Raw genomic sequence first — 23433 nt, 5'->3', positions numbered from 1 at the left:
ACGTGGGCCTCTCACTGTTGTGGCCCCTGCCACAACTGTTGTGGCCTCTGCCGTTGCAGAGCACAGGCTCCAGACGCGCAGGCTCAACGGCCATGGCTCACGGGCCCAGCCGCTCCGCGGCATGTGGGATCTTCCCAGACCGGGGCATGAGCCCGTGTCCCCTGCATCGGCAGGCGGACTCTCAACCACTGCGCCACCAGGGAAGCCCCAATAATTTTTTTTTTTTAAAAAGGAATTATATCAGCTAGAGTTGAAAGGACAGAGATCCTACACACTGAAAAGAGGTCTTTGGACCCCAATCTTCATCAGGCAAAAAGCAGACTGAAAATACTACTCAGCTGCAAACATACATTACTTTTATAGAAAGGGAAGGAAAACTCAGAGAACAGAACCAAAAGCCCAGAGGGCAGAGCCAACTGTCACAAGAAGTAAGACCAAGCTCTAATCAAAGAAATGGCTACATGTGCCCAGCTAGATTTCAGAACTGTTATGGACTAGTGATTGCTATGTGCCTCCTGTTTTCCCTCATTCTAAATGCAACTTTTATACCACTTATCCTATCCCATGTGTGTCCCATCACTATATGCTGAATGGTGGTGGGGTATGTGGATATATATTTCTTACCCTCTTAATTCACAGGTCTTCAGATCAAGAGGAACTATATTCAAGGGATTGAACTTGAAGAACAATACCCAAAGAGTCTGCCTTGACGGGCTCTTGGACCTTAAGTCTGAGTCCAATGTCATAATAAATGAGATTTGTGAAGGCCTTGGGAAGGATAGGTGCATTTTATATGTAGGAGGAAGAGAAATAATTTTTGTCTGGAAAATAGACTCTCATGTTTTGAAACGTGTGCAAATTTAGTTGACACTCCTCCCATCAAATGGGATAATCTAATCTCTCTTCCCTTTAAATGCAGGCTGGCCTTCTCTTCACCTCAAATCAGTAGAATACAGCAAAAGTAATACTCTCTGACTTCTGAGCTTAGTCATAAAAGGTGATACTGCTTTTTCCCCTCCCTCCCTCCCTCCCGACCTTCCTCTGGATGCCTGCCCTGGGAACCCAAACTCTACCCTGTGAGGAAGGCAAGCAACAACATGTAAAGTCTAGATGTAGGTGTTCTACCACCAGCCAAGCCCAAGCCAGTGCCAACACCAACCACCAGACACATGGCTGAGATTTCAGATAACTTCAGCCTCCAGCCTTTGAGCCTCTCCAGCTGAGACTAAGTGATGCAGAGCTGAGCTGTCCCTGCCAAGCCCTGTCCTCACCACAGGTTTATGAGTAGAGTTGCCTTTTTTTTTTTTTTTTTTGGCTGCACTACATGACTTGTGGGATTCTTAGTTCCCCAACCAGGGACTGAACCCACACCCTTGGCAGTGAAAGCACGGAGTCCTAACCACTGGACTGCCAGGGAATTCCCGGAGTTGTCTTAAGTCACTAAATTTTGAGGTGGCTTGTTATACAGCCATGATTAACAGGAACATGTGCCAATTCATCAAGATCTCTTTGATTTCTCACTCTTGCACACAACATGCCTGCTTTTCCTCCTGTGCTTAAATCATCTGTGAACCTGGTGAGCATGCCCTAGCCCTCCATAGCTTCATTCCAGGTCCTGATATCAATATTGTAAGCCCTGGAACATACCTAGAGACTTCCTTCTAAGTTGATATAATTCAAAAATCAGTTCTCTCTGCTTAAGGCTTAACCAACTAAACTATCTTTCAATTTAACCATCATTTTTTCATTTAATCCACAAATATATCAACTTTTCTGTATATCTTTCTGAATTCTAAATATAGTAGTTTTATCACAAATAAAGAGGTCAGACATGAGTTGGTTTTTTGGTTGTTAATAGAACCATGTTGGATTATAGGGACCAACTATTCTATCTCCTAGAAGCCCACAGATCATCCCTTGGACATGCCTTCCTGCCAAGCCACGACTATCTCCAGTGAGGCTGCTCTACAATTGCATCTAACAGGCTGTCATAATCTCTCAGGGGCCAGTGTATTTAATCACAAATGAGTTTGGATTTCTTCTTCTTTTTTATTTATTTGGTTGCACTGGGTCTCAGTTGCGGCATGCTTGTGGGATCTAGTTCCCTGAGCAGGGATCGAACCCGGGTCCCCTGCATTGGGAGCATGGAGTCTTAACCACTGCGCCACCGGGGAAGTCCCTGGATTTCTTCTTAACAATAAAAACAAACATGTCTTAAGGATGACAGATTCTATGAGAAAAGTCCTGAATGCTGTGAGTGAACTTTAAGATATCAATTTTGTGCTGCTCAAGAGACTTTAGCTCTTCTTCAAGAAGTTTTGTCTATATTTTTGATAACTGAAGTTGCTACCTACACATTTCTAACATCTAGATAAGTGAGCCATCATGGTTTAGACTATGGAATCATTTTCATCTTGAAATATGATCTTAAATCTGCCATGCTCTGAAACTGTAGTAACTGAAATAATACACAGGTGGTTAAACTAGAGTTTGTTTTTAAACTCTGTTCTACTAACTGAATGTAAACATGGCTTTAAGTAACCATGTAATTTGTCACAGAGAAGCCAAGCCAACCCAAGGGGTTATGCAGTAAACAGGACCTGGAGCTCCGATTCAGCACCACTACACACAGTTGTGCCTAACTCCAGAGGCCCGAATTACACGGTGGGTAAAGACGTACATGGCAGCCCTGCCCCTCTTCTCTGCATTTATAGTCTATTTCTCCCTAAATGACCTTAAAAACCTTAAAGTCTCATGACTCTAAAAACCTAGGGACTCCCAAATGTGACTCTAACCTCTCAGAAGCCCAACTACTAGCCTAACATCTCCACCTGGATGTCCACTGGGCGTATGAAGCTTCACCTGTTCAAGCTTCACCTGACTCCCCACTCCCAAAATCCAGCTCCTCAATCAGGTCCCATCACTTCTTAGCTTCAACTTTCAATAGATTCCCATATACCCAGCCTACCATAGGCTGCTGGGCACTCTGTAATATAGACCCTGCCTGCCAGTCACTTTGTCACCCTCCTTCTCACTACTATTAGCACCACTGGTCTTTTTTTCAGTTCTCGAACACTTCATAATTGTCTCTGCCTTAGGCCACTGAACAAGCTGTTCCTTCTGCCTGCCATGCCCCTCCCTTCTTGCCGTTCAAGTCTCAGTTTAAATGTCATCGCAGAGAGGCTGTTTCTGACCACTCAACAGAAGGAGCCTCCCAGTCACTCTGGCACATCTTATATTATTTTCAAAGCACTCATCACTACATGATATTTGAAAACATATTTACGATCTGTCTCTCCCTAGAATATAAACTCCTTAAGGCCAGGGACCTTGTCTCTTGCCGACCACTGCACCCTAGTTGCTGAGACACAGTGGTTACCCAATAAGTATTCGCTCCATGACTCAGCGGAGATGAGAAATAGCAAATGCTCTTATCTCTTCACAGTTCCAGGTCAGGGGCACTGATGAGAGGAAGGATATCACACTGTAAACAAGAAGTTTCCTAAGTGAATATTCTCTATAAAATATCCTGCAACCCCAAAAAAGTGGTGAGCATCAGGGCACGAAAAAATTAAGCTCCTATATAGCGTCAGCTTTTAAAGGGCCTACTTTCGTTAACTCAAAAAGCTACTTTGAAAAGTCACAGTCCAAAAGAGAAAGTAAGTCTTGCCTCTGTCGCCCTAAAAAGTACCTGCCCAACTCTGAGCAATTCCTGAAGCATCTCTCCCACTAGAACGGGTCACACAAAAATGGACAAACTAGTCATCTTAGCTTTTAGCACATGCAATATATTTGATATTTTATGAAATTCTAGAGAAAATAATATAGAAAATAATGCACTTTATCAGTATGCTTCTGGAACATCCCAATCAGATCTCTTTTTATATTCATGAAGAAACTCCGCTTAAGATTCAGAATAAGGTTAAATCAAGGTCAACGTATCAGAGGTTTGTATCAAAACACTAGATTAAAAAAAAAAAACCTAGTTTCCTATGATAATCAGGAAAACGTCTAGAATCATTAACTCTAAAACCACTGCTTTTCCATTAGCCAATCAACTGTCTGAAATTCCATCCTGTATAGCTCATTCTGAGTTAACCAGGTAGAAGGAAAATCTAATAAAATCTTCATGGTAAGGACATCAGCAATATTCTTCTCATGCACTTATACAGCTAAGCAGGTATGGGTCACAGAAACTGGTCACAGAAAACCTGTTTTATTGACAAGAACACTTAGCATACCTGCATACTTTGTTATATATGCAAATATATGTGGATATGTATATACAGGGAAGTTTGTACCATTCCAGATAGTTTTGTTTTAAAGTATTTTGTACCTTTATCATGTCCAAGTGTTTCTCCTTTTAATCTATTTTTTGGTTTACAAAAAAAGAAAAAGACACTGGTGCCATTAATGAAGAAATATAGAATTCAGTGCCTCAACTCGCTAAAGCTGGAAGACAAGTTTATGAAAGCTGCAGGGTAAAATATTTTATTATACATGACCCATGGAAGACACATTTGTGCCCATTATTATCAACCATCTGAAGTAAAAGGAAGAGAAAAAAAAGAACTACAAGAGGGTTAGGTTCAAGATACACCATGGAGCCAACTCTAGACAAATCTAGGTCCTTCAAAAGCATTTTTGAAACCATGGCAAAATCAACACACACAACAAACAATCAGAGCAAGCTCTGCTTCTCCCTAAGGGCTAGAGCAGGGAGGAAAGCAGGAGCAGCTGGCAGATGGACAGGCTCCTCTCTCAGCACTTCCTGGGGTTCTTTCCAGCAGGCCAGCTCCTGAATTCTCACTATGCAGCACATGACTGGGCTCAGAAGAGATCAGACCCACTCTGAATGGAAACCGGTTCCAGAAAAGCACCATCACTTCCTTTCTTAATAGAAACTGTTCAACAGCGATAGAGAAAGACGAAAACCTGTTTTATTGAGAATAGTTTATTATGAACAAATTTTTAAAAACCACGGGACCCACAACCATACAGCCGCCGGTGTCATTACCTGAACTCAAATCCTCATACACTTCCTTCTACCACACACTACGCTACCTCTTACTAGAGAAGAGTACTCTCAACAGCACCCCGTAGCTGCCAGCACGCTAAGGATAGCATGTATCTGCAATTTCTTGCAATTCCAGATACTTCCAACGTAACTTCCTAACATCTCAGTAAAGCTTTAAAAAAAAATAAATACACACACACCTATATAGATATAGATATCTCCGAAGGCTGGTTAAAATAAACAGCAGCAGAGGTCTTTCTTAAGAGAACCAAAGCAATAAATTCAAAGAACAGCAGGGAAAGGAGGCAGCAAACAGACACAGAAAGGCAAGGCAGAAGCATTCTTGTCAAGGCCTGACCTCTCTCTGGCCTGCCATTTGTCTAGGTGAGAGATCACTTAGTTGGCAGTGGCAGAGGTGGTAACAGAGTGAGAAACAGGACATAAGCCCTCCCCCCTCCCCTCAAGGAGTTTCCAATCAAGTGGGGCATATTATTTAAGAGAAAAACACAATGTGGGACTTGCAGTGTGTGGACAGGGGTTAGCCTAGGGCACTTGTGGGGTGAGAGGAAGCTTCAGGAGGAGACTAATATCAGAGACTGCTCAATCAGGTGGTAAGGAAGAGCAGGATCAACAGGTAAAAATGAGGCGCGGAAGACGAGGAGGGTATTCAGGCCGGGGAAGCAGCAGGTATATCACGGAGACACTACAGTTCAGGTAAGGAGCTGCAGGTAGTTGAGTGTAGCTTTCATGTACCTGCAGTGTGGGTTTGGGGGGAGGATGATTGGTGGGGGACTGAAGAATTACCATGCAAGAAAAGCCCTAGAGCAACCAAGGGCCACATTTCTTGAAGGCCCTTGTAATCCTTGTTAAGGAATTCCTGAATTTTCCCTTTGGGACCCATTAAAGAATCTGAAGCCACAGAGGAGACATCCTTAAAGTAGTCTTTCTGAAAGAAAACCGCAACTGCAGGGGGCAAAACATGGGAGGGAGCAAGAGCAAAGACAGGAAGACCAGTCGGAAAGCTTTTGCAGAAATCCAGGCTCCCGTGCTGGATTTTTTTTTTTAAATAAATTTATTTATTTATTTGTGGCTGCATTAGGCCTTCGTTGCACACGGGCTTTCTTTAGTTGCGTCGAGCGGGGGCTACTCTTCGTTGCAGTGTGCGGGCTTCTCATTGTGGTGGCTTCTCTTGTTGTGGAGCACAGTCTCTAGGCACGCGGGCTTCAGTAGTTGCAGCTCGTGGGCTCAGTAGTTGTGGCTCACGGGCTCTAGAGCACAGGCTCAGTAGTTGTGGCTCACGGGCTCTAGAGCACAGGCTCAGTAGTTGTGGTGCTCGGGCTTAGTTGCTCCACGGCATGTGGGATCTTCCGAGACCAGGGCTTGAACCCGAGTCCCCTGCATTGGCAGGCGGATTCTTAACCACTGAGCCACCTGGAGGCACCTCAACCAGGATTCAGAGCTGGGAGGTTAAGAGGTAACCGTAAGTCCTGCTGACAACTGCTGTCCTAGCTTAGTTACAGTGACCCTTTTCACTCTCAAAAGTACCCTGGGTTGGGTGATGAATCCCACAAGTCATGCTAGTTATTAAGGAGTAGAACTGACAGGACCTGGTGACGGGTTAGTTCTGAGAAGGAGAGACAGTAGAGTTAAGGATGACACCCTAGCGTGAGTGGAGGCATTCACTAAGGTATTCAGACAGAGGGGCAGGCACCTCGGGGATGCAACCATGAGGACTTCCTAAAGGGTACAAAGACAACAGATAGTTTTAAGGGACTTAATTCCCAGATTCTCAACTTCCATATACATTTTTCTTCACACTTTTATTGAGAAATAATTGGCATCACTGTGTAAGTTTAAGGCATTCAGCACAATGGTATAATTTACCTATATCGTGAAATGATGACCACAATAGGTTCAGCTAACATCCATCTTCTCATATACACACAATGAGAAGAAAAGAAACAAATGGTTCTCCTTTGTGATGAGAACTCTCAGGATTTACCCTCTTAACACACATACTCTTTCTAGACCTGATCTACGTGAGCACAGACCTGATGAGAGGTCCTGCCAGCTCTCCCCTCTTCCCTCTCCTTTCACAACCCTCTTTTCTCATTTACAGCAGGAAGGCACCTCTCACCCTTTTAAACTCTAGGGCGCTCTGCCCCAGGATGTAGAAAATTCCCGAGCAGAAAGATAGAAACATTTTTAAATACCAGTGTCAGCAAAGTTGCCTTAAATAAAACACCCTAAACCAGAAGAACAGGGCTTTCTCTCTTTCCCTACCTTACACGTCTTTCTGGTGAGGACTAAGCAAAATGAAAGAAACATGGTATGTTGGTCCTTGGCTGGGTTGTTTGGAATTCAGGTATATTATAGAACAAGGCAGCAAAAGGGAGTTTGTTTAATGATCTTGCAACTTCCATTGTCCAGCTACTATCAAAATATATAAAAATATGCCTAGCTCATGAGGAAGAGTCCCACAGAATAAAACAAATCAAAGCCCTGGTAAGTCTATCTCATCTAAGTGACAAAACACTGTGCCTTATCTGTCTACCCATCTCAGAAATCAAATTCCAAAGTGAAGTACTCGTCACAGAATACGTGTTAACATTTTTATTTAAATTGACAAATGACAGAATGTACACTGGTTTAGCTCAGTGGCTTGATAGTAACTGGCTCTGCCAAAGTAATATGTTGGACATTTTCCATAAACTGGATTAACTAAATCTACAGCTCCACAATTCTGATAAAAATATAAAGTACCTAACTATAGATAAAAGCATTTTACCAAAAATCATGTACTGGCAAATGTTCATTAAAATTAACAATTTTTAATTTTCCTAATCCTTTAAAACCAAAGTAGATTACATCAGATGCTTCTAAGTAAAAGAGAAAAAGCAAAATTAATATTGTGTTGATAAATCTTGGTAAAGCATTTTGAATACATCTCCCAGAAATTCTGAAACTGAATTACTATAATGATTAACAAATTGTTCGCCACTCAGGCGGTTTTGATTTCATTGCTTTCAAACTGAACTGAAGGAGAACCCAATGAGTGGTCTGAGAAATCTCTGCTCTCAGAGCAGATTGAGAGGGGTTGGTGATGACTACAGAGCCTTGGAGATACCTGACAGATTACTGAAAATAATTTTAGATGACAGATCACTATGTGATTCTTTTGGCGTATAACTCAGGAGAGTTCAAGGAATTAAGTGATCTTCCTTTATCAAAACTCCTTCCTTTTCAATCTAACTCCTTTAGTAGATAAGGTTACTCAGTGCTCATCCTTATAAAGACAAGAAATGGGAATAAAACTGATGCTGAGCCCTATCTCACTCCAGGAATATATTATAATCATTCAGGGGTACACGAACTAACTGAGAAGCAGCAGCCCATTACTTCATTGAGATGCACTTCCAATAAATGTTCACTTTTTATGTTTAAGAGTTATTGAAATGCATAATATTTTGCTGTTTTAGTTGAAAACCTTGGTAATAATAACTATTCTTATGGCTCAATAATAAAGCCTTAAGGTCTCATGAAATAAACTTTTAAACTTTCAATTTCTATATAAAATATTGTTATGGATAAATATATTTTATTAATAAAAATATAATAAGAGAAAATCCTATGAAGTAGAATACGAAGAAGATAAATGACTTTTAATGTAGAACTTGTTCACGTCTACTTTTTAAACATTGATGATGAGTACCAAAATTGCTATGATATAGAGATGCATTTAAGAGTATACATTTAAGAGTATACATTTAAGAGTAATGTGACAGATTTTACAATGTTGGTACTCATGATAAACCAAAAATTTGCATCTATTTAAACTTAGGATAAAATTTTTATTCTCGACCTAAAATTATATACAGGTACATAGGTTTTTTTCTTTAATTCTGGAAAATCACTACTGTCAAGAACATTAAAAAAAAAAAGAGCACATCTGGAGGGAGAGATGATGACTTCAGTTTTGAATATGTTGTGTTGGAGGAACCTTAGGAATATCCAAGTACAGAATAAGAGCAAACACTTATACTGCACTGACCACACCATTTAAAGCACTAGTCTGGGTGTTTATAGACTCCTTTACCCCTCACCACCACCCTTTGAAGCTGGTACTATTATTATCCCCACTTCATAAATGGGGACACTGAGGCCTGGACAAATGAGAAGACTCACCCAATGCCACACACCTCTCCCAAGTATAGAGTTGTATGAATCCAGAGAGTCTGTACACAGTATAATGCCTTGAAATGTCTGGGTTGGTGATAGAAATTTGAGGGTCAACTGAGCTTTTAGATAGTAATCTAAACCATGGAGCAGATGAGATTAGGTAGGAAGAGTGACATAATCACCAGCAGGAAAATGAGAAGCTTCACTGCTGGGGGTCCCTATGAAGATCCTCTGGCATTCCCTTCCAGGCCCCTGGACTCATGAAGAGCCTCCAGCCATGTTTGTTTGTGTTTTTTTTCCAGGTACCCTTGATGTTTTGTCATCAGTCCTCCCAGGCTGCTGCACTGTTTATGATGGTCAAAGGGCTACTGAAGAAGATCTTTCTGCTTCTTGATCTTTGCCCTATTCCTTCACCAGATACCTGAAGATGCTTAGATAGTAAAGGCTCTTCCCCCCAGTTTTACTGAGATATAATTGACATATAACACCACAACCAAGTTGGATTCATCCCAGGGTCACGAGGATGGTTCAACATATGCAAATCAATGTTACATACCACATCAATAAAAGACAGAAACCATATGATCATATCAACAGATGCAGAAAAAGTAGGGACTTCTCTGGTGGTCCAATGGTTAAGACTCTGCACTCCCAATGCATGGGACACAGGTTCAATCCCTGGTTGGGGAACTAAGATCCCACATGCCACACGACGCAGCCAAAAAAAGAAAGAAAGGAAAAGAAAAAGCATTCGATAAAATTCAACATATATTCATGATAAAAACTCCTACCAAAGTGGGTATAGAGGAAACATATCTCAACATAATAAAAGCTACTTATGAAAAACCTACAGCCAATATAATACTCAACAGTGAAAAGCTGAAAGCCTTCCTGCTAAAATCTGGAACAAGACAAGGATGCCCACTCTCACCACTTCTCTTCAACATAGTATTGGAAGTTCTAGCTACAGCAATCAGACAAGAAAAAGAAATAAAAGGTATTCAAATTGGTAAGGAATAGGTAAAACTGTCATTATATGCAGATGACAGGATACTAAATATAGAAAACCCTAAAGACTCCACACAAAAACTACTAGAAGCAAAGTAGCAAGATACAAGATTAACCTACAGAAATCGGTTGCATTTCTTTACACTAGCAATGAAATATGAGAAAGGGAATGCAAACAAACAATCCCTTTTAAAACTGCAAAAATGAAATAAAATGCTTAGGAATAAACCTCACCAAGGAGGTGAAAGACTTACATGCTGAGAACTACAAAACATTAATAAAGGAAAGTGAAGGTGATTCAAAGAAACGGAAAGATATCCCATGCTCCTGAATTGGAAGAATTAATATTGTTAAAATGGCCATCCTACCCAAAGCAATCTACAGATATAATACGATCCCTATCAAATTACCTGAGACATTTTTCACAGAACTAAAAAAAATAATCCTAAAATTTATATGGAATCATTAAAGACCCAGAATTGCCAAAGCAATCCTTAGGACAAATAACAAAGCAGTAGGCATAACCCTCCCAGATTATGGACAATACTACAAAGCTACAGTAATCTAAACAGTATGGTACTGGCACAAAAACAGACACATGGATCAATGGAACAGAATAGAGAGCCCAAAAATAAACCCAGACACTTATGGATAGTTAATCTTCGACAAAGGAGGCAAGAATATACAATGGGGAAAAGACAATCTCTTCAGCAAGTGGTGTTGGGAAAGTTGGAGAGCTGCATGTAAATCAATGAAGTTAGAACACACCCTCACACAATACATAAAAATAAACTCAAAATGGCTTAAAGACTTAAACATAAGACATGACACCATAAAACTCCTAGAAGAGAACATAGGCAAAACATTCTCTGACATAAATCATACCAATGTTTTCTTAGGTCAGTCTCCCAAGGCCACAGAAATAAAAGCAAAAATAAACAAAGGGGAACCTAATCAAACTTACAAGCTTCTCTACAGCAAAGGAAACCATAAACAAAATGAAAAGACAACCTACAGACTGGGAGAAAATATTTGCAAATGATGAGACAGACAAGAGCTTAATGTCCAAAATATACAAACAGCTCATACAACACAATAACAACAAAAAAAACAACCCAACTGAAAAATGGGCAAAAGGTCTAAATAGACATTTCTCCAAAGAAGATATACAGATGGCCAATAGGCATATGAAAAGATGCTCATCATTGCTAACTATTAGAGAAATGCAAATCAAAACTACAATGAGGTACCACCTCATACCAGTCAGAATGGCCATCATTAAAAAGTCTACAAATAACAAATGCTGGAGAGGATATGGAGAAAAGGGAACCCTCCTATACTGTTGGTGGGACTGTAAACTGGCGTAGCCACTATGGAAGATAGTATGGAGGTTCCTCAAAAAACTAAAAATAGAGTTGCCATATGATCCAGTAGTCCCATTCCTGGGCATATACCCAGACAAAACTATAATTCAAAAAGATACATGCACCCCTGTGTTCATAGCAGCACTACTCACAATAGTCACGACATAGAAACAACCTAAATGCCCATCGACAGATGAATGGATAAAGAAGATACGGCGTATATATATATATATATATATATATATATATATATATACATACACACACACACACACACACACATACATACACATATATACACACATATGTGTGTGTGTATATATATATATATATGTATAATGGAATATTACTCAGCCATAAAAAAGAATGAAAATGCCATTTGCAGCGACACGGATGGACCTAGAGATTATCATACTAAATGAAATAAGTCTGAAAGACAAGTACCATATGATATCACTTATATGTGGAATCTAAAATACAACACAAATGAACATATCTACAAAACAGAAACAGACTCACAGACATAGAGAACAGACTTGTGGTTGCCAAGGCGGAGCAGGGTGGGGGAGGGAAGAATTGGGAGTTTGGGATTAGCAGATACAAACCAGTATATATAGGATGAATAAACAACAAGGTCCTACTGTGTAGCACAAGGAACTATATTCAGTACCCTGTGCTAAACCAGAATGGAAAAGAATATATATACTTATGACTGAGTTAATTTGCTGTACAGCAGAAATTAATACAACACTGCAAATCAACTATACTTCATTGAAATTTGTTTAAAAGAACATTGTATTAGTCCAAGACATACAACATAATGATTCGATATATGTATATATTGTGAAATGATAACCACAATTAAGTTTAGTTAACATCCATCACCTCACACAGCCTTTTTTCCTTGTGACGTGAACTTTCAATATCTAGTCTCTCAGAAAGTTTCAAATATACGAAGAGTATTGTTAACTATAGTCACCATGCTGTACATTACATTCCCAGAACTCATCTCATAACTGGAAAATTTTACCTTTTGACCACCTTCACCCATATCCCCCACCTCCCACTTCTGGAACCACTAATCTGTTATCCGCATCCATGAGTGTGGATTTTATAGATTCCACATATAAGTGAGATCATACAGTCTTTGCCTTTCTCTGTCTCACTTATTTCACTTATCCTAATGTTCCCAAGATCCATCTACGTTGTTGAAAATGGCAGGATTTCCTTCTTTTTATGGTTAAATAACATTCCATTACTTTATTTATACATACATATATCTCACATCTTTACCCATTCAACCACTGATGACACTTAGGTTGTTTCCATGTCTTGGCTATAAAAGTTTCAATTTGTAATAATTCAACATGACAAATTTCATTTCTCTCTTTGCAGTAGGACTTGTATGATCACTTACACACATTTTATCAGTCATTACAGGCATTTGCCAGAAGTTAAAGTTACAGAAAGTGAAATCTCACACTCACACTGCAAAATACAACAAATCGTAATGCAAAGAAGAATACCATTACTCATGGCAGCGCCTGCCTGCTAGTGCTCAATGGATGGGATCATTTTTGCTCAATAATCCTCAGAGCACTGGGGGCGGTGGGGAGGATACAAATATATACACAGTTTAGTTTTTATTTTTTTTAAGGAAGTTACTTCAGAAAAAATAGTGCCAGAAGAAGCAGCATTAAGCGTGGGAGCCTATATTCAGTCAGAACATAAGAAAACCATGGACAAAATCAACATTTTTAGGAAAAGGCCGAGGAAAAGTGATCATAAAGAAGACTGAATAGGAATAACCAGAAGAAAACTTGAAAAGAGAAAAAAAAGGAGAACGTGTTGTCAGAAGAGCAAAATGAGAAGATTTTAAGAACAAGGGTCAATGCAACAACAGAAAGGAAGATAAGGGCTGAAAGTGTCACTTGGATGTAGCAGCTAGTGACGACCCTGAGGACCATTTCAGTGTACGATGGGCATCAAAGCTGAACTGTGAGAAGTTTAAGAATGAATGAGATTTGATGGGGACTTCCCTGGTGGTCCAGAGGGTAAGACTCTGCACTCCCAATGCAGGGGGCCCAGGTTCAATCCCTGGTCGGGGAGCTAGATCCCACATGCATGCCGCAACTAAGAGTTTGCGTGCTGCAACTAAGACCCGGAGCACCCTAAATAAATAAATATTTTTTTGAAAAGGATGAATTAGATTTGAGAAGTGGAGGTGATGAATTTAGGCAAAGCTTTCTGGAGTTTAGGTGTGACACAGAGGGAGTCAATACGGTAGTAGACAAAGGATCGCATGGGAGTGGGGGAAGGGTGGTTTTAAATGTGAGAGATTTAAACATGCCCAAACCTTGCCAGAAGAAAGGGAACAGAGAGGTAGAGTGCTGAAGATGCAGAAGAAATGAGAGGTGATAAAATCCAGGGGAGAGGCACTGGGGCTCTTCCACTGAGAGGAGAGGAAAGGATGGGTAAGAAGCAACTAAGTGTGTGAGAAGGGTTAAGGAGTTAGGGGGCTTCCATCAGATTTCTTTTATTGTCTTCATGAAGAAAAGAAGAGTTCACTGGGGAAGAGGACATCACATGCTGACTGAATTTGTATGCTACCTGTCTCCCTCCTTCTTTGACTTCTGAAGTCATAGGACAGCAGATTCAGCAGGTTGAATGCCATATTCTGAGAAAAGCTCTACCTGGATAGAATCTGCATTTGAAGGAGTAATTTGTAAAGACACCTCAAGTGCTAACATTAAAACGGGATGTGATTATAACCACTGATTTTAAAACCGGAAGTAGTATTGAGATATCACATTTATTCTTATTACTGCTTTCAATATCAACAAAACTAATCTTCAAAAATCTCCAAAGCTGTTTCAGAGTCCAAAGCTTATTTGATTTTCTCTCTTCTTTCCCCCAGACTGTTTCCTTCTTTCCTCTAGTCCACCTTTTAAAAATATGTATCACCAGCAATATTTTCCTCCATCCTAGTTTCAACAGGAAAGGCCTTCAAAATGTTTAACACCTTATAGTATATGTGTGGTCTCTAATTTGGTCCTACAGCAATCCTGAATGTTGGGTCAGGGAAGGCATTATTCTCAATATTCAGAAAAATGAAGTGACTTGACCATTCTTAGAAACGGACATAGGACTCAGACCTATCTTGAGACTCCAAAGGCAGCTGTCTGTTCTACCACACACACTTCACTTATAATAACTTCTGAACACCCAAAGGCAGCTCATGTTCCTTTCAGCTTCACAGTAATTTCAAATTCACCCAATTATTAAAGGGAATAGGCCTGTATCATAATTTCAATTCTCTGCCTATCATTAACAGATCTTACCATCCCTCCCTCATAATAAGGAATCTAGATAATCTTGAAGCAGCAACTAATATTACTCACAGACATCTGCAGATACACATGTAGCCCTAATCACAGAAATCCTGAGCATCTGCAGAAGGTTATATGCTATTATTACCCAGGAAAGTAACAGTATCTCAGGTTTCTGCCCAATGTGGTGACACCAAACAAGAAGGCCCTCAAGTTTCCACTGAGCAAGCAAGATAAGATGCTTCCCACAGTAACCATCTGTATTGGTTTCTTTCTGCTGCTGCAACAAATGACCATAAACTTGGTGGCTTAAAACAACAGAAATTTATTATCGTACAATTCCGAAGGCCAAAAGTCCAAAATGGTCTCAGTAGGTATAACAGACTGAATGTTTGTGTCCGCAGCCGGGAGTTTACATGTTAAAGGCCTAATCCCAATGTGATGGTATTTGGAGGTAGGGCCTTTGGGAGGTGCTTAGGTCAAGCAGGAATGGGATTAGTGCTCTTGTAAGAACTCTTTTACCATGTGAAGTTACAAGAAGTCAGCTGTCCACAACCTGGAAAAGGACCCTCACCAGAACCCAACCACGCTGGCACCCTGCTTCCAGACTTTCAGCCTCTAGAACTGTGAGAAATCAATGTTGCTTGTTTAAACCACCCAGTCTGTGGTAATTTGTTAAAGCAGCCCAAACCGACTAAGACGCTGGGCTTAAAAACCTAAGTGTGGGCAGAGCTGTGCTCCTTCTGGGGGAACCAGAGGAGAACCCTGGCCTTGCCCTTTCCAACTTCTAGAGGCTACCAGCCTTCCTGGCATCAAGGCCTCCTTCCAGCAAATACATGACTTTGACCTCTGCATCCAACTGTCACGTCTCCTCTGACTCTCCTGCCTCCTCTTTCATGTATAAGAACTCATGTAATTATATTGGTCACACCTGGATAATCTCCCCATCACAAGATCCTTAATTTAGTCACATCTGCAAAGTCCCTGTTGCCATATAAGGTGACATATTCACAGAGGCTGGGGATTAGGACACTGAGCAGAGAGAGCTGGTACCCATTCAAAGTAAAGACACACCGAGCTAAGCTGCTGGCCACACGCCATAAGGAGAACAGGAAGGTGTTCCCAATGAACGGCCACTCAACTGGTGATAGGCAGGCCTAGAACACACTGGACGCAGCCCACTCTCCCAGCAGTTCTTCTGTTCTAGATTAAGAGTCAGTACTTTAAGAGAATTTTAAATATTTACAGCTAGTAAGTGGCAGGGTCATTCGACAAAGCTGGTGTGTTCTTGTAACCCTTATGACAGACGGCCTCACAGACACCTTCCATCACGGCTGGAAATTTTCTGTAAGTTGAACCACGGCCCAGATATAAAAGAGACATACCCCGCACAGACCAGTCTGGATTAAGAACGAACCTGAGGACACAGGCCAGAGCAGAACAAAACGGAGGTTCTAGGCCCAGGCTAAGTGCTTTCACTATTGCTGTCTTTAAGGAAAGAAACTACAAGTACATGAAGCCCATGGTGCATCTTTTTTTTTTTTAAGGTTTTTTTGATGTGGACCATTTTTTTTAAAGTCTTTATTGGATTTGTTACAATATTACTTCTGTTTCATGTTTTGGTTTTTCGGCCGCGAGGTATGTGGGATCCCCAACCAGGGATCGAACCCGCACCCCCTGCATTGGAAGGCAAAGTCTTAACCACTGGAATGCCAGGGAAGTCTCCCCCATGGTTCATCCTTAAGAGGGTACTTTCTAAAAAAAAGCCTGAGGTAATGCAGGCGGCACTGTGTTAATTCAGTCTCAGTAACCGTGTCTTCACAAAAAAACTGTTTTTATTTTCCAGAGATTCTTTTACAGACCCATCCTGAGAAGTGAAGTTAAGAAATTATGATGCCCAGAGTGTTCCAGATCAAGTCAGCTGTACCTTAGAGAGACATTAGCTTTAACAAGATTTATTTCTGTCCGGCTGTTACTCTTTACACATATATAACACCTAAATCAATGTGTTTGCTACATGAATTTCCCAGGACTTGGTTCCATGGAATGTACATAAAATCTGTATTTTTTCATTTAATATTCCAGGCAGTAAATTCCCTTTCCTCAGAATTCCTCAGACTACATGAAAAACATAGAAAGCTGCAGAACATGGCCTGCATATATTAGGTATTCATTAAATAACAGCTGAACGACCACATGAATGCGGCAACACACAAAGGCCTAAATGAGCTCTCTTGTCACAGGTTAATCTGAGAAGTTTGCTTATTGGTAATTACCATTTAACTCTTCTCAACAAACATTAATATGTAAATTGCATAGAGAGTTCTTTTTATTTATTTATTTTTGTCTCTGTTGGGTCTTCGTTGCTGTGCGCGGGCGTTCTCTAGTTGCGGCGAGCAGGGGCCACTCTTCGTTGCGGTGCACGGGCTTCTCACTTCAGTGTTCCTCTTGTTGCACAACATGGGCTCTAGGCGCACAGGCTTCAGTAGTTGTGGCTCACAGGCTCAGTAGTTGTGGCACAAGGGCTTAGTTACTCCGTGGCATTTGGGATCTTCCCAGACCAGGGCTCGAACCCATGTCCCCTGCATTGGCAGGTGGATTCTTAACCACTGTGCCACGAGGGAAGCCCAAAAGAGAGTTCTTTAGTGCCCAAAGTATGCAAAACCTCTTTATCTTACACACATTCAAGTTGGGATATTATAGTGGTTGAAAAGTCTTGGAGACATGAAGACTGGGTTTGAATTCTGATCTTAATACTTGCTAGTTATGTGACTTTGGAGAAACTGTTTAATCTTTTTAGATTCCGTTTCTTCATCTCTGATGGTAGGATAATAATATTTAACTTTACAGTTGTCCTGAGCATGTAATGAACACAAGAAAATGTTCAACAGTTCCTGATACATTGATGACAACAATGGTGATGGCTGATACACCTGGATTGAGGCCTCTTGGTTACTCCCATTCTCCAGGACAGACAACAAGCTCCCTGCCATGTGGGGGTCCACATGTCCTAGGGACATATTCATTAGGCATGTTGCATCCTAATTCTCCAGGGTAGCTGCCCATCTTCTCACGCAACACACACTAATTCTCTGAGGTGGGCCTAAAGCCTTCCCTAATCCTTCCTTGCCAGCTCTGCAGCCACTGCCAGTCTAACTCAGTTACATCTGCATGCTTATACTTCGACCACACCAGGCTGACTAGCAGTGCTGCAGGCTGCCCAGTCTAGTTCCCCACCCCCAGCCAAAGTTCAGGCATGGCCCCAAGGCATGATCCACTGCTGATGGAGGGAGAAGGAGGGAGAGCTTTTCACTGATGTAGCCATCTCTTTTTCCTTGTCATCTTTCTTCCATTTTATCCCCAGCTCCTCATCCCACTATCTCTTTTTATTTGCTTCAAGAGTTGATCTAAGTGGTGCCCATTAGGGCCTCAAAGTCTTCTCTATATAGATCTTAATTACACTAAAGATTGTTACACAGGCATTCCCCATTAAAATAAACTTTCGGGTGCAGAAAGAGTAAAGCAATAAACAAAATCCCATCTAATGGACAGTAATTCAGGTATATTCACAGAAATCATTCCTCTATTTTTAGGACAAGGACTTTTCCCCATGTCCTGTGCTATTCTAACATACAGTTATTCTTATTTACCATAAGTAACTATGGGATATAGAGAGTGAACAGGGAAATATGAAGTTAGGTTTACCAACAATCTCCTCAGAAACTTACAGTTGGGAAGGTTGCCCTTCCAGAGTTAAAAAGGCTGCCTGCACTTCTTCCTGAGGGAGATCCCAACTTCTGCCTCAGAACCCAAGAGGAGAAAATCAGGAATGGAATCATGTGTTCCTACCCAGACACACGCTCCCAGCCCTGCAGAAATGATAGGCCTTGAAGAAATGGTTACCTAAAGTCAGAGTAAACTTTCATGAACTTATTCTCATAGCTTCCTACAATTAAAAGGAAAATAAGAGAATACATTTGAACATACAAAGACTAAGTCACATTTACAAATCACCTTTATTTTATCTGAGTTTACTAGAAAGAAATAAATTCAGGAGGCAAAAAAAAAATAGTTTTTCATGTGATTTACACATCTGATTTATTTTACCAAATAAAAAGCATGACTTAACAGTTTTCTCCTTCTAATTGTATAATTTATTTTCTCCTAAGACCTGTATCACAAATGTGAACCCTTAGGAATAAATGTAACAGAAAAGAAACTCTGTTCTGAATAAGACCTAGAAAACTTTAAATAAACTACCAATACCAACTGCTAATTCTTTTGCAATGATATGAGCCATTGTTTAAAATTCTCTAGCTTTTCACATCTTTTTCTTTGGAATGTAAAAAAAAAAAGGACAGATAAGGTCTATATAATTTTAGCAAGACAGTCGATCTTTCCAGGCAAGGTCTGACATACTAGATAAGATCAGGAAACTGAATTTCCCTCTGCTAGGAAAAATACGATTTCAAAAATATGAATGTAATGCAAGATATCTTCTATAGCCTTCAATTTAATCTCTCAGTACAGATATACAGTTCTGCTATATTGACTTATGGCCTGTACAAAACAGAATTCAGTGAACTTCTGAGTATGTCCGTTCCCTTTCTTTGCATTACGTGTTAATGACCACTCGCCTTTAGAAAGCAATTCCTTCCTATGGAAAGCTAACCAATACACCCAATCTCTTATTCCTACTATGTGAAATGCTCATGTGAAACGAAACAGGTTATGGAACAAGCTCAAGAAAAATCACAAGTTACCGCCATCAATAGCATTCCGCTTGTCTGCCTCTTCTCATCCTAGCACGTTCTTGGGAACAGGAAAGAAAAGGCCCACTTAGACAATCATGCATCTCAATGAACAGACCCCAGACCCAGATGACCCAGTGGACACTGGGACAACTGAGGAAGAACGTATAAAAAATAAAAGATATGTCAAATACGGTATTTTTAAGGTAAGCATATAAGCATTATAAGCATAAATAAGACTGTCTATCTGAGGTTAAGATCTGTCTTAGACTTTTAAACCAAAAGTTACATTAATGAATATACTTTTGTACCTCAAAATCATCACCTCCAAAGTCTTTCCTCTGTTCATCACCGAGAGACAGCATTTCAGTCTTACCGAATAGAATCTATACTAACCAATGTGGTAAGTTTCTTAGTACCTCTCTACCATCCAACCAGTCAGGAATTCTTCAGTTAAATCCTCATGAACAAATGACATCCTACACCAAAAATTTGGTTGCCTTTATCACTCTTATTCCATGAAGCTCATGAATGAAAACCCCTACTTATTTTATAATTGCTCGTCCAACTTATAAAACTTAGATCGGCACCTTTTTACACTGTATTTCTTTAAATACTCTTTAACCATTTACTTTCTTAAAAAGCAATAATGCCTATCACTTCAAGAGACTAGCCACTTGGCTCCTAACACACATTAAATGGCTAATTCAGTCCTCCTAACAGCACAAAGGGAAAGTACTCTCTATAATATGGCTGCGAAAAAACAGAAACTATGTAAGCCACCTACAAAGAAATCTGCACACACATAAGCTATGAATCCTACAACTCTACAACTTTTGGCAGAAGTGGAAAAAATACAAAGAAATTAGCAATGGAAAACATGTTTATGTTTTTCAGTCATTTTCAGTTACAAAAACCTAAAGATCAGGAAAAGCCAGAGATACAGTGAAATTTATACAAGAAAAATTTAATATGAAGTCATTGTACTCACCGTCTGATGGTTTCTGTCACAGTAACGCAGCCCAAAGTAATCTATCTCCACAAGGTTTATGTGACGGAATACGTGCTCAAGGACAACGGAACCTTTCGTTGACTTCTGCAAAAATAATTCACAGTTTTGTTTTATAACAAACACAGTGTGTGTTTTTTTTAATAAGGTGCCTTGTCTTTCTCAGTGGGACACAGTCACAGTTCTCATCTTTTATTAGCTTTGCTCACATGGGAACAATTTTATTAGCCCATAGTTCCCTCTTTAAGTTTTGCCTCAATTACAAAGAAAGGGATTTCAGTATTAAATGAATTGCTTTGGAAAACAATTTTTAAATTGTTGTACATTTTAAATTAATATAAGGTTCTTTTCTTACAGGACTGTAAAATATCTTTAAGATGAAATTATTATTTTAATAAAGATAACAGTTTATATGAAGTGCATCTAATAAATTCATCAAAAAAACTTACTTTGGTTAAAAATCCCACAGTTCTTTCACTTTAAAAAGCAATTTTCACCTACATCATTACTCTCACAACTAATGCAGAAAATATATAAAATTAAAATAACAATAGCCAAAGCTTTTTAAAATTTTTTCTTATTTTCTTTAGTAAGGTTTTATGTTTTATTTTTTTAATTGAAATATAGTATGCATACAATATTATGTTAGTTTCAAGTGTACTACATAAGGATTTGACATTTGCATACATTATGAAATGATCACCACAATAAGTTTAACAACCATCTTTTCCCATACGGTTACTATGATATTATTGACCATATTCCTTGTGCTGTATATTACACCCCAATGATTATTTATTACATAACTGGAGGTCTGTACCTCTTAATCCCTTCATCAATTTGGCCCCCTCCCTTCTGGCAACCATCCATTTGTCCTTTGTATCTACAAGTCTGCCTTCATTTTGTCTTAGCAGTTTGTTCTGTTTCTAGATTCCACAGGTATTTGTCTTTCCCTGTCTGACTCATTGCTCTTAGTAAAATACCCTCTAGATCCATCCATTTTGTCACAAATAGCAAGGCTTCTTTTTTTTTTTTATGGCTGAGCAGTATTCTACTGTGTATATACACACTGCATCTTTATCCATTCATCTATCAATGAACACTTAGGTTGCTTCTACATCTTGGCTATTGTAAATAATGATGCAATGAACACTGGAGTGCATATATCTTTTCAAATTAGTGTTTTTGATTTCTTCAGGTAAACCCAGAAGTGAAATTCCTGGATTATATGGCAGTTCTACATTTAAATTTTCAAGAAACCCCCATACTGTTGTCCATAGTGGCTGAATCAATTTACGTTCCCACCAAAAGTGTACAAGGGTTCCCTTTACTCCATGTTCTCATAAACATTTGTTATTTGTTGCCTTTTGATGATAGCAATTCTGAAAAGTATGAGGTGGTTTCTCACTGTGGTTTTGATTTGCATTTTCCTGATGATTAGTGATATAGAGCATCTTTTCATGTATCTGTTGGCCATCAGTTTGCTTTCTTTGGAAAAATGTCTATTCAGGTCCTCTTCCCATTTTTAAATTGGGATGTTTGTTTTTTTACCATTAGGTTGTATGACTTTTTTGTGAACCTTGGATATTAACCCCTTATTGAGTATATTGTTTGCAAATATCTTCTCCAATTCAGTAAGCTGTCTTTTCACTTTTTTGACAGTTTCCTTTCTGTGCAAAAGCTCTTTAGTTTGATGTCGTCCCATTTGTTTATTTTGCTTTTGTTTCCCTTGCCTGAGGAGACAGATCCAAAAAATATATAGCTAAGACTGATGTCAAAGGGCCCACTGTTTGTTTTCTTCTAAGAGTTTTATGGTTTCAGGTCTTACATTTACGTCTTTAATCCATTTTGAGTTTATTTTTGTATATGATGTGAGAAAGTAGTCCAGTTTGATTCTTTTGCATGTAGCTGTCCAGTTTTACAAACACTATTTATTGAAGAAGCTGTCTTTTCCCCATTGTATATTTTCCTGCCTCCTTTGTCATAGATTAATTGACCATATAAGTGTGGGTTCAATTCTAGGCTTTCTGTTCTGTTCCATTGATCTATATGTCTGTTTTTGTGCCAGTACCATATTGTTTTGATTACTGTAGCTCTGTAGTGTAGCTTGAAACCATGGAATGTGATACCTCCAGCTTTGTTCTTCCTTCTCAAGACTGCTTTGGCTCTTTGGGGTCTTTTGTGTTTTGATACACATTTTAGAATTATTTGTTCTAGTTCTATGAAAAATTCCACTAGTATTTTGATAGTGATTGTGATGAATCTATAGATTGCCTCAGGGAGTATGGTCATTCTAACCATATTAATTCTTTCAGTATGTAAGTACAGTATATATCTTCTTTTTTTTAAATAAATTTATTTTATTTATTTATTTTTGGCTACATTGGGTCTCCATTGCCATATGCAGGCTTTCTCTAGTTGCAGCAAGTGGGGGCTATTCTTCGCTGTGGTGCACAGGCTTCTCATTGCAGTGGCTTCTTTTGTTGCGGAGCAAGGGCTCTATGTGTGCAGGCTTCAGTAGTTGTGGCATGAGGGCTCAGTAGTTGTGGCTCATGGGCTCTAGAGCACAGGCTCAGTAGTGGTGGCACACAGGCTTAGCTGCTCCACAGCATGTGGGATCTTCCCAGACCAGGGATCGAACCCATGTCCCCTGCATTGGCAGGTGGATTCTTAACCACTGTGCCACCAGGGAGGTCCCACAGTATATATTTTCATCTATTTGTGTCATCTTCAATTTCTTTCATCAAAGTCTTATAGTTTTCCAAGTACAAGTCTT

General features: G+C 39.7%; 1 protein-coding gene across 5 annotated transcripts in view; it reads right to left on the bottom strand.

The window, feature by feature from the left end:
- EPB41L4A (erythrocyte membrane protein band 4.1 like 4A) overlaps window positions 1–23433 on the bottom strand; it is a 255882-nt gene that overhangs the window by 130903 nt on the left and 101546 nt on the right. For all 5 annotated transcript variants that reach the window (XR_009563443.1, XM_060296122.1, XM_060296120.2 and 2 more), the window contains exon 3: window positions 20640–20744. Coding sequence is in view for 4 of the 5 variants with exons in the window: in XM_060296122.1 (XP_060152105.1) it covers window positions 20640–20744 (105 nt within the window). In the remaining variant the exon portion in view is untranslated. The remainder of the gene's footprint in view (window positions 1–20639; window positions 20745–23433) is intronic.

Source organism: Globicephala melas, chromosome 3 (assembly GCF_963455315.2).
Source record: "Globicephala melas chromosome 3, mGloMel1.2, whole genome shotgun sequence".
Taxonomy (NCBI): Eukaryota; Metazoa; Chordata; class Mammalia; order Artiodactyla; family Delphinidae; genus Globicephala; species Globicephala melas.
This window is presented reverse-complemented; position numbering and strand designations above follow the sequence as displayed.